The following is a 13,092-nucleotide window of genomic DNA, read 5'->3' as shown; positions in this document are numbered from 1 at the left end:
ATTGCCTCAGATCATTTGCGTTTGAATAGCGCGCGCTCTCCGTGGGTGGGGGTCACATTAAAACTTAATGAGCTATAGAGCTATATGAGCTGAGATGAGAACGACTGACATCTCTCTCTTTTCATACAGATTACATAAACTGAGAAAATTATTTCATTTAAAAGAAGAGAATTCAAGCTTCATGCCGGTGTGTCTGTATGCCTGTTTGACTGAGTATTCGCTGAGTTATGGTTCATTTTCGAACGCGTTTCAGAATTGACTTCACTGACAGAGAGAAAGCAGAACTCGCATCATGTTTATTTTTCTTTATTTGGCAAAAAGCACAACACTGTTTTTATTATTAGTATACAAAAAAAATAGATACTTAACAGGATCGAATGATCAAAATCAGTATTTTGAGTCTCTTTTGCACTGATAAGAAAAAAAGTGAGCCTATCGCGCCGACCCCAGGGGGGTAAGGGTGTTGCGCTTTTGCTGAGTACACTGCCATGGGCGGTGTGTAAACAGCTTATCTGCCAACGAAGGCTGCGCTGTCAGGTAGAAGGCCGTAAGCAGGCCTCCTTGATGGGCAGCCACCAAAAAGGGCTCTTTAGGCCAGCTTACTTCAGGTGGTTGGACTTGGTAGTTTGGGAAGTAGACTCACTTACGAGTATTAGGCCTTAACAGGCCTCCTTGGAAGAGAGTCACCTACATTGTGGGACATACTTTATAGCTGCTATGTTGTTAACAACTATGTTGTTTTCGAAGCAGAATAGACTTGCTATCAGCTAGTAGGCCCTATTAAGCCTCCTTGAAGGTGAGTCCCCAGCAGTATGGGTAAATTGGCTGGCGAGTTCCCAAGGATAAGCAACTGGACAGCTATCCTGACCGGCTATCAGGTAGTAGGCCTCACCAGGCCTCCCTGAGGCCGAGTTCCCAAGGATGGGCAACTAAACAGCTAAACTGACTGGCTATCAGGCAGTAGGCCTCACACTACACTGTGTCACAGTGGCCAAAAAAGACAAAAGATATAATAAGAGTTAAGAGTCCAACTATTGGAAACACTAATCATCGTTATGGTGACTTCAAATTAAACAGATTAGAGTTAAACCCATTTTAATTTTTAATAACAACTTTGTAGACGTCTGACAGAAATAACCTCAGTCTGGTTAGTAATAAGTGAAGCTGGTAATGCTGTTTGTGGAGTTGTTTAATCCTCCTCTGCTGAGATCTTCACAGATTTAATGTCTTCTTTTCTCTTCAGTTGATTTCATCTGAGGCTGTGTCTGAAGTCAGTTGTAGTTCTTGTGTTTCTGCTCGTCTCTTTTTCTGTTCTCTTCTTTCCTTCAGTGATTCTGCTTGTTAACAGGCTTATTAAGGCTGAGATGACTCCATATTTAATATACACAGGTTTTGTGGCTCAGATAAGGTCCAGACATGTGGCATTGCTATGGCCTGCTTGTGGCCCAGATCTGGCAAACAGGAGTGGTCCGCCCAAGGGCCGTCATTCCACGCTGCATGTGGGCCAGATCATCTTTCCACGACGTGTGCCAGATGTGGGCCGGATCTGGGACGTAACAATGTTGCTATGTGGGTATAGGTGCTTTATTTTATACAACTGTGGTGGCCATGGAAGTGATTGGAACACCTGAATTCAGTTATTTTGAGGGGTGTCCCAATTATTTTGGCAATATCGTGTATATTTGGTCTTGACTTGATGTGTGCCAAATTTGGTGTTATTAGGGATTTTAAATAGCCTGGTAATACCAAACTCTGCTACTTCACTTTGCTTCGTAGACAGAGTCTGGAATGGCATAATAGAGAAGTGTTTTCTCTCTTGCTAGGGGGCGCTTGTCTGAAGTTTAAAATCATTGGTTACCCGTAAAGCCAATCACATAACGTTTGGTTATGGCGTGTGTTATGCGCATGCGCATCTAACTTCCACTGTAAACACATGTATGATGCGAAAACAAAACCATCGAGCGAAATACCGGAGTGAACATGGCTGTGAACGACTTTTGCAGATTATGTGAAGTAAATCTACGCATCCACGGTAAAATCAGTGTCTACGTCACGGCTCTCAGCCCACCCTCTGTTCGTTGATTGGCCCAGCCGTCCAAAGGCCAATGGAAAACTGAAAGATAAGCTGCTATCTCAGACTGACTACAGAAGCGAAATGAAATTGAGCGGAAGTAGGAAGTCTGACGTAGTCAGGCTAGATTTTAAAGGATGGCTAGGTGAAAATAACAGTAACTCATTTGTGAATATTTGCGCATTGCGACTCATTTTTCCAGCACGGGTCACATGTATACTTTTTTACTTTACATTTGTTTGTGCTCACAGTTCATTTCAAAAGTCTGTGTACAGTCCATAAACAGATTTTTGGTTTAAAGTTCAGTGTTGAAGACAGGACGTAAAACCCCTGAGTGACACTTCTAGAAAATATTATAAAGTTTCCACTCCAGATGCAGACATTTTAAATGCAGCTTTTGACACATAAAACCTCTTTAATAGCAGCTCTTAAACAGACACAAGTTTAAAACACCTTTATGATGAGACGCATGAAACATGATAATCTGTTCAAAGCTGTTAAATAACAGTTTTCTCTTTCTCATCTCTCTGAATTAGATTTGTACATTGATGAGATACTACAGAGAGATTATGAGAAAGATATTTTTTTCCTAACATCATTATTTTAGCACATTTAAAAGTTTATTTTTATAAACTTTAACTCACTGATTCTATACTTTTGCTGATGTTGTTTTTAGTTCAGTCTTGTTCTGTTTGTTTTAGTTTATTTTTCTGATTTTGCAGCTGCTGATACTTTTATTGTAGAATCATATTTTAATTCACTGAAAAATATATATATTATTTTTTACTATAATTTCTTGTTTAATTCTCCAAATTTTAGACTCGTCATTGTGATATTCAAGGATCTGAAAATGATATTTTATTCTGAGATCGTTATGTTGTCAGAAAGTTTCTCACGAGCCTGGAGGTGTTTTTGTGTTTGTGTGATGAACAGACAGTTTTTTCCATCCAGCTCGAAGCCACAGAAAACATGTGAAGGTTGAGGGTCTCAGTTCAGTTTAATTTAACACACTTACTCAGGAAACCCACAGAGAGACACATGAGACTGAACAGAGAGACTGAAGATGAACAGAAGACAATAAAGACTAACAGCTGATCATTCAGTAATTCACCTTCAACATTTACTGTGTTAACATAATACATTGATGTCGATACCACTTTAAACAAGCAACATCTAGAGATTTATATATAATGGTGTCAATGCAGGCAGATCAATAATATTGTTTAATATTACATTAAATGTGCCCATTTGTGATATTTTGTGTGAGATCATCATCATAAGACAGCAAACAGTTGATAAACCATGAAATGATGAGTCTGTATAGTTGTGTTTGAACATTTTACTACAATCTTTCAAATAAAAAAACAGAAATTTGATTTCATTATTTTTTCTAAAAAATATATAGGGGTGTAATTTCAGAAAATGTTAACTTTTTTAACAGTATTTTTACTAAGACAAAGAGACTTGCTTGTAAGAGTCTCAGTGCTTTGTGTTTGCAGGGTGGTTTGATACTGTGGTCAGTGTGATAAAGATCTACATCATGAGATGTTCTTCAGCTTGTGGTTTCTTTTGCTCTATTTATTTTCTTTAGGTCAAACCAAGAAGCCCTTCAGCCGCCTACAGGTGTGATAAAAACAGGATATAATTTTCCATTACCAATGGTTAAAGATTTATCTCCACTCTATACAAAGACACTGTAATTTGTGCAATGTATGGAAAATAAAAATCTTGTTTATAATTGATAAAGCTCAAACTGTTAAGCAAACAGTCTAACTGACTGCAGTCATAAATCAGTCAGTGTGCTTTATTATGAAATAGGTATATGTTAAAAGCCGAACCCTTTTAAAGCCCTTTGCTCTCTGCTGCACTTCATATAGTTTTCATGTAGTAATTAATCGGTAATTGGAAGACCTGAAATAATACATCAGTATTTGAAAAGGGAAATCAAAAGTAGTTTTTGTATCTGTACTGTCATCTACATTGGCACAAAGAACCTACATATTCAAATCTGGCACAACAACATACATGCAAGAGCCAATGAGGTTTAAACACCGTTTTGACTCCTCCCTTTTCTCCTTATATGGCGCTGTGTGTTCTTTTGAATAAAATGAATTGAAATTTGAACTGACAGATCAGAGAGAGGAACATTTTTAATTAATTAAATTTACAGCCATTCCGCACACAGAGTCGATTTATGTTTTCTGTAGACTTGCAGTTATAGAGGACGAAGCGTATGGACTGTTTTTATTGAACTTATTGTAGCTCCATAGCAGAGATGTTACTAAAGGTTGTGCTAAACGTCTTGAATTACTATCAATATCTTTACAAACTCAAACAACACTGTTAAATGGCTATGATAAACAATGAGCATACATTACTGTAGTGTAAACTATACTATTAATCACCATTCTCTATAATGTGCTGGGATGTCAAAATGACCAACTTCTAACAGTATATTAAACTAGATTTGTACATTTTCAGAAGAGTGAACACTGCATGTTCATTCAAAACTCGCCCCACAATGCAATGGAGTGGTTGCCAGGTTTTAATGGAAAAATGAGGAATAATTAATGTATCCCAAATGCTGCTTTATTAAACACACTCCTCTCAGAATTAATAAGCAGGATGCACACGATTATTTTGTGATCATTTAGGAATTAATGTAAGGAAAGACATTGAACTGTATAGTTTGTAAAAAGATCATGTGAGACACCAACTTAGTCTAGTTTGTAAACATGAATTTACAGTGTTTTATTTTTATGCTTTTAAGTTTCTTCTTGTAAGCTGTGTGATCTCATTTAGTGTTTGTGATTTCCTGTTCATGGTTTTCGTTTTGTAGCACCTAATCACAATCAGAAGCGTTATTAAAATCCCTGGCTCCATCTAGAGGCAAAAATGTGCATTTTTTTCATTTCTAAGTGTGTTTTATACAGGCTCTAGTCTATGGAGTGAATTTACATGTACATTTTACTGTCGCCCTCTAGAGGAATATTTATATAATCCAGAACAGTGTCATTTGTCCTTCTATAGAGAAGATGAAGCCTGTATGAGCTCTCAGTATCATACACTGTATCCTCCACTAGGTGGCGCTCTTTCAGTGTGATTAATGTAATATTCAGTCAGTGCTGATGGTGGGAGGAGCCAGTAAAGCTGATCATTACTGATAAAGAGCTGAAGAAAGAGGAAGGAACTAAAGCAGACAGATGTAGAGACAGAGAGATTCACACAGAGAACATTCAGCATAAAGAAGACTGAACTCAACTCACAATGAAGATCCTCCTCATCTTCTTCACTTTCTCCCTGATCTCAGGTCAGAGCTTTTCTCTTTCATCACTGCAGTAATGATGCTGTTTTCTGTTCATGAGGTTTCTGATCACAGTATCAATCTGATTGACAGGTGCAGTGAGATGCGTCAGTGTCACTGGATTTTCTGGAGGAAGTCTTCTTGTTGATTCTGGAAAACTTTGGTTCAGTAACTCTGCTAAATATATGGCCAAATTTCCTGAGTGGAGAACAATAATAAATGATAAGAAACATGATAAATGGATTAATGAAGGACGATTCACACTGTTTAAAAACAATGAGGGAAAACTCATGATCTACATCAGAGAACTGAACCAACATGATGCTGGAAGATACGCAATTGAAGTCCTTCACAAGTGGCGTAAATATATGACTTTGAATGTGGAAGAAGGTCAGTCATTTTAAGAAGTCTTTGTATCGTAAAACTATTTCAAAGTTTCTATATTCATAAAATAGATTTATTATGTGAATTACAGATTCCTGTTGTAAAGTGTCAAAGAGAGTGATGGTGAATATTGGAGAAACTGCAACCTTCAGCTGTGAATATTCACAGAATCATATTAATGATCCCAAGATCATATTCAAAGAAGGAAAAGACTCAATTGAGACGATTTACAGCACCTCGAAGAAGACCGAAAGATTCAGTGTTTCTGATGACAGACATAAAAACCTCTTCAGTGTGAGAATTACTGCTGTGACTCCAGATGATGGAGGAGTTTATTTATGTGGAGTTTGGATCAACAGACACTCGTACAGTTACTCCATTATTAATACTGTTCATTTATGTATTATTAGTAAGTTGAACAAACTCAATCAAATCTGGTAAAAAAACAAAAAACAAAACATTATTACATACTGTAACATGCAATATGTAAACTGTGAAAATATAAGTATGTAATATATAATATATCAAACTATAATGATATTATTTGTCTTTGAAGTTTAATGATATTTGTGATTGACAGCTAAAGTGGGCGTATCTAGAGCGACTGGCCACTCAGGAGGTCGTATGATGATCAAGTGTGAACATCCTCAACACAAAACCAAGCCAAAATACATCTGTAAAGAACCAGATGGATGTTCAGAGAGGAAGAATCCAGGAGTTCAGGATGAATGGATGAAGAATGGAGATGTTTCTTTATATGACGACACCAGAGCAGGAGTCTTGATGGTGTTTTTTAGAGAGCTGAAAGCTGCAGATGCAGGAACATACAGATGTGGAGTGAATGTGTCTCACTATACTGAGAGCTTCACTGAACTTCAGCTGGACGTCAGAGACGGTGAGGAACCTGAAATACTTTATATTGCATGTTCAAAGAATTGGTTCAGATTTTATGCAATTTCTCTTTGATTGCAGATGTAACGTTTGTGACTGAATCTGCTCATCTTGGTGAAGAAGTCAACATCACCTGTCAGATCCCAGAGGAACATGAAGTTCATTTCTGCAAAGAGGATGATGATCACATCTGTCAGAACATCAGCACATCTGCAGTGACAGAAATGAGTCCTTCATCTGAGAGAAATGAAGAGAGAGTTTTTACAGTGAGAATCAGTAATGTGAGCGTGAGAGATGCTGGAGTTTACTGGTGTGGAGCAGAAACCAGAGACACACATTTGACTTTCATCTCCCTGACCACCAAAATTCAGCTCGACCTCTTCAGTGAGTGAATTCAGATGATTTCATTGTAGTAAATACAGTATATTCAGAATCAAATGTGTGAAATTAAAGCAACACTAAAGAACTTTTTTTACCTCAAAATAATCGTATCAGTCGTAACAGGGTGAACAGCACTTCTGGATTCGCTTTGCAGCCCTATATCTGCTATAACAGCACTATGCAAGTTTGCCAGATCGAATAGCGTTTCTGTAATTCGAATAAGACTACAAATTTGACTTGCTTTACGGCAAGCGTTACAATAGACATTATTTAGTTTTTCTTCATTTCTGACGTCGCAATACATCATACTTTCATGAAATCATGCATCATACTCTACCTTGTCTGTGGACATCGTTCATTCCAGAGCCGCTGCTGGATAAACAGCGAGCGTGTGTGCGACTGTAAGCTGCGGTAGGCTAAATTATTTACAACAGCGGTAATGGACAATTCCACTTCCAACCTGTAGGGGGACCGAAGAGTTCCTTAGTGATGCTTTAATAGTTCACTTAAAAATGAAAATTATGTCATCATTTACTCTCCCTCAGGTTGTTCTAAACCTGTATAAATGTCTTTCTTCTGCTGAACACAAAGGAAGTTATTTTGAAAAATGTCAGCAACCAGACAGATGATGGACCCCATTGACTTATAGGTAAAACAATACTATGGAAGTCAGTGGGGTCCATCAACTGTCTGCTTGAGAGTGAGTAAATGATGACAGAATCTTCATTCCCTATTCCTTTAAATGTCTGTGTTTGTTTGTTTGCAGTGGCTCCAGTAGTGAGATATGAAGGAGGAGGAGAATCACACATCTTCACTAAAGTGCATTTAAGCATAAACAAAGGTAAGACAGTTTCTTTTATTTGTATCTTCTATCATATCAACACTTTAACAATCGGTTATGGGCAAGTCTACCGATTTGAGGGGAGGGGAAAGAAAAAGCATTTCCACTCCATCGTTTGGTTTTATGCTATTTAAAATATGCACACAGTGTTGTCCGATTCATGAACAAATGACTCTTATGAAGCGATTCATTTGAGTAAATCAAGAACATACAGTGCAACTAGTATAGTCAGATTCAAGAACAAGTGACTCTTACAAGCCAGTCATAATAAAGAATCGTTTAAAAGACTCACAAACCAAAGCGTGCGATTTGAATAATTCAGTGAACAAACTCAGAGAAGTCACTGAATCGATGTCCATCCACTGGCACTAACTGAACTGTAAGATATTAATAACTTCTCACTACAAAAAAAAAAAGTTAAATTAAAAATAATATTAACTTACAGGAGCTCTGAGAAATAATCCTGTGCATATTGTCTGTGTTTGCATGCAGTATGTTGTTATTTTTTCTCACTGTGTTTGTGATGAACAGGTTTTTTTTAATACCAGATCAAAACCACAGAAATGAGCTGAAGGTTCAGAGTCTCAGTTTAATTTGGCTGTGAAGAATTACAGTCTTTATTCAGAAACCCACAGCGAGACTCGACAGAGACAGAAACAGAAACAGAGATGAAGCAGAACGTGCAGATCTGCAGACGAGAGACTGAAATACACTCATGTTACTGCAAAGCTACAGTAGTTCCTTTATGACAGAGTTCACAGATCAAACATTAAGACAGAAATCTGTTAAGTGTGTTTTTACTCAGTCTTCAGTAAAATGTATTTAAAATTCATAAGTGTTAAAACAGACGTTCATGTTTGGGCTGAAAATGTTATTATATTTGTGTTATTCATCTCTGGGATATGTTTGTGTGTTTTACTTTCAGGTTTCTCCATGATCATCATTATTTGTGTGTGTGTGAGTCTGCTGCTGATTGGTGGATTCACTCTGACTGTGTGTAAATTAAGACACATGATACGAGGTTTGATCATTTATTATCCGTTGAAACAAATTAATAAAGTTATCTGAGTTTCTCTGTTCTGCTTCAATGAGCAACAGTAAAATCTCAATGAGTTTCTGTCTCAGATGCTGCTGTTCGTCTCCAGTTTGATCTAGTTGCTCTATGTTTTACTAATTGATTCATTTTGTTTTGGGTAATTAGGAAGAACCTCGACATCAGAAAAGAGAAAGAGGGAGAAAAATACATTGGTGAGTCACAGTGTGTGTGTGTGTGTGTGTGTGTATTGTGTTTTGTCATGTTAATGTACTTTTTCCTCTCTATTTTTCCTGTTCAGTCATCATGTGCAGACAGCAGACGTGATTCTCTCACAGATCCTGGATCAGCTCAGATTAACAGTCATGATGAACTACCCACAATCCTCTCTGATGAGCTCCTGTACGCGTCTGTCAGTTTCCAGAAGCATGAAGAGTCTCTCAGTGAAGCTTCAGTCCCCTTCAGTAAGAAACAAGATTCACTTTACCAATCAATCAATCTTTACCAGATTATCACACATTACCACCATTATTAAAAAACAAAAACAAAAAAAAAAACAGTAATTTACATTTGTTTACACTCACAGAAAATGTCGTTATAATCCTTAATTTAGTGTCAACCAGATGTTTGGTTTGTTCTGTACAGTCTTTTAAATCATGAGACACTTTAGTCTAAAGAAATATATCCAGAAATACCTTATTATTATTATTATTATTATGAGTGTAAAAGGGCTATACTCTGCAAAGGAGAAAATCTATGATCTGAATGATTTTATTTTATTTTATAAATTATATTTTGTATCATCTCAGGGCTGATCTAAATATTCACATATAATCTAACACCATGAACGCTGAATGTGTTTTTTGTGTGTTTGTGTGATGAACAGGCAGTTTTTTCCGTCCTGCTCAAAGCCACAGAAAACATGTGAAGGTTGAGGGTCTCAGTTCAGTTTAATTAAACACACTTACTCAGGAAACCCACAGAGAGACACATGAGACTGAACAGAGAGACAGAAGATGAACAGAAGACAATAAAGACAGCTGATCATTCAGTAATTCACCTTCAACATTTAAGGTGATGAATTGAGGAAAAGACAAAAAAATGATGTATGATCAACAAATGATTTGTGTGATTTGAGAGTTTTTCTATTTTAAAAACAGATCAAACTAAATGAAAACAATGAGTCCACAAGTCAATGAAACGTCTCGGGTTACTTGACTGTAACCCTGTTCCCTTTTAAAAGCTACAGTTGATGCTGCACTGATCAGCGCATTGGGAACGTCTTTAACGTCACCAGCTGTGAATATATGTGCAACACGTCAATGAAATTAAACAGGAACTTTTATAGCCTTGGGTGGTGACTTCAGAGGAGCGCATGTGCACCGCAAGGCTATAAATAGATGAGCCACAGCTGCATCGGCAGTATATTTTGTCTGAAGAGCAGTCCTGGGGCATCTTCAGCACTGCAATACAGCGCAGCATTTCATTCCACTTCAGGGAACAGGGTTACAGTCAAGTAACCCCAGACGTTCCCTTTCAAAAGCTACAATCGATGCTGCGCTGCTCAGCGCATTAGGAACGAGAATACCCACGCCGCCGTGCTTGAAGGTGTCTGGACCCCTTACGGTTATGTAGTGTGTGCTCACAAGAACGCAAGAAGGTCTCAGGCATGAGCTTGTGATGTCGACTCAAGGATGTGGCGTGAACATCCAAACTATAGAATCTTATGAATGTGTGCGGAGAGGACCAGCCTGCCACATCACAAACATGCTGTAGGGGGGCACCCCCCGCTTGGGGAGAAGTGTGAGGACTACCATGATATTTGAGCCACATGTATGTACATGTTTTCATTTTTGAGAGAATAATGTTTATGTATGGTTATTGAAAAAACTAAAAATGAAAGTTTCTGAAATAAGGCCACAAAACACATACTAAATATATGTCAATAAGACATATATGTCGTCGCCTAGAGTTTTTTCTTCAAAATGATGTGAAAATCATCCTGCCTAATCATTCACATAAAACGATACATTGATTTAAGTTTTGTTAAACACTTTTAGTTTGGAAAGCCAATATGCGGATGGGGCGTAAACGATCATGCATATTTAGTAGTTCACACCTGATTAGACAATGCCCCTGCATACTTAATGAGCCATTCATTCAGGTGTGTCACCTATAGCTAACTTAAATATACAAGCTTCATAAAAATTATCATTCTAGAAGAAAATTTCAGATGGCATTTAGAGGCTTTTGCATCTGAACTCTTCATATATATACACACACACACACATATATATATATATATATATATATATATATATATATATATATATATATATATATATATATATATATATACACTACCAAATTGGTTCACAGTTGGAGGCATCACAATTTTTTTTTTTTTTTTTTCACAAATTGTGCTTGCAAATTGTATAATATCCAAGGTAAACATGTCTAGTAATTGTGCAGTTAATTCTCATACTGTATTTTCAGTTTTGGAATATTTATCCTCTCCCCAAATTTGTCACTAATAAAACACAATACAAATTATTTAAAGAAAAAAAATATATTTACTTGTTTACATCTACCTTATAAATATATATTTTTTATTAAAAAGGTTACAATTACAACAACAATTCAAGTGTAATCTTTCTTTTTAAAAACTAAAGTATACAAAACGTATTATTTGATGACTTTATTTTTGATAATTTTTGATATTTTTCCTCATCTCAGTATAGCAATAGAGTTTGCTAAAAGCTGTTCATTCAATACAGCAGTATTTGAAAATCGATAATATTTTGTAAAATTACATTTATATTTGCATTTATGTCAAAACCTAGACACTTTATTTCAACATATTTCAGTCGATTTTTACTCATCTCAGTATAGCAATACAGTTTGCTAAAACATCATCATTCATTCACACACGCGATTTAAATTTAAACTGTCTTTTTGTAAGCTGTGGTAAACAGCGCGCATCTCTGCCGTTCATTCATTCATAAACAGAAACCCGATTCACGTGAGAAGGAAAAAATCTTACTACAGCATTCCTCAGCTCGCTCCTCGATATACCCGCACTTCTGAGGTACATTTTCCATTATTATTATTCCTCACAGCGCTGCGAGACGGTGTAAACAAGTAGGCTACAATGATCTGATTCAACTTGTATTCTCGAGCTGATATGGGGGCGTTCACAGTTTGCACGGATTGCCTCAGTCATTTGCGTTTGAATAGCGCACGCTCTCCGAGGGCGGAGTCACATTACAAGTAATTAGATGAGATGAGAACGACTGACATCTTGCTCTTTTCTTACAGATTACATGAACTGAGAATATTTGTTTTTTATATAAATTACTTCATTTAAAAGAAGAGAATTCAAGCTTCATGCCTGCGTGTCTGTATGTCTGTTTGACTGAGTATTCGCTGAGTTACAGTTCATTTTCGGACGCGTTTCAGAATGGACTACACTGACAGAGAGAAGGCAGAACTCGCTTCGTGTTTATTTTTCTTTATTTGGCAAAAAGCACAACACTTTGTTTTTATTGTGAGTATACACAAAAATAATACACATTTAACAGAATCGATTGATGTATGAAACTCCTATGGAAAATCAAAGTCAACAGAGTATTTATGAGTTTCTTTTACACTGATAAAAAAAAAAGCGACCTGGTATCGCCGGCGATACCGCCGACCTCAGGGGGTTAACCCCCAAGCACATTACCCTCTGGGCAGGAGAGAGAACGCTCTTCTGGGCCAGTATCAGCCAATCATCTATGTAACATGGCTAGGTCGAATGGAAGGACCCTGTATTGGTAAGCTTCGCCCATCAAAGCAAACCTCAAGCAACTTCCTGTGTTGATCATATCCCAGATCAGCCATGAAGAACCAATCGCGATGTTGAATTTGCAACATAATCTTCTTGATAGTTAGCATCTTGAACTGGAGCGTTCTGACAGAACGGTTCAAGCCTCAAAGATCTAAAAACGAAGGCAGTCCCCCATTTCTTCTTTTGTGACAGCAGATGCGCCTACTCCTGTTTCACGGTAGTGGGAACCACGGCGTTAAAACGAGGAGGGCAACGTATTCCTTTTTACTGTCTTTAGGACGCAAAGAGAGATACCCGGCAGTAGCTTTCACGCTGCTAAAGTCTCTTTAAAGGGGTACCAATTTGAATACTTCCTTTT

At 37.2% G+C, this 13,092-nt stretch overlaps 1 protein-coding gene across 1 annotated transcript; it reads left to right on the top strand.

Moving 5' to 3' along the window:
- Positions 1–5,338: 5,338 nt before the first annotated feature.
- On the top strand, positions 5,339–9,440 carry LOC307154799 (polymeric immunoglobulin receptor-like; the record flags this gene model as incomplete). Its single annotated transcript, XM_079864889.1, has 9 exons — positions 5,339–5,381; positions 5,469–5,765; positions 5,851–6,168; positions 6,340–6,654; positions 6,732–7,034; positions 7,798–7,872; positions 8,798–8,893; positions 9,074–9,120; positions 9,207–9,440. The coding sequence occupies 9 exons, from the start codon at positions 5,339–5,341 to the stop codon at positions 9,438–9,440; spliced, it is 1,728 nt and encodes a 575-aa protein (XP_079721015.1).
- Between the last annotated feature and the right edge of the window lie 3,652 nt (positions 9,441–13,092).

Source organism: Squalius cephalus, assembly GCF_949319135.1.
Source record: "Squalius cephalus genome assembly, chromosome: 2".
Taxonomy (NCBI): domain Eukaryota; kingdom Metazoa; phylum Chordata; class Actinopteri; order Cypriniformes; family Leuciscidae; genus Squalius; species Squalius cephalus.
This window is presented reverse-complemented; position numbering and strand designations above follow the sequence as displayed.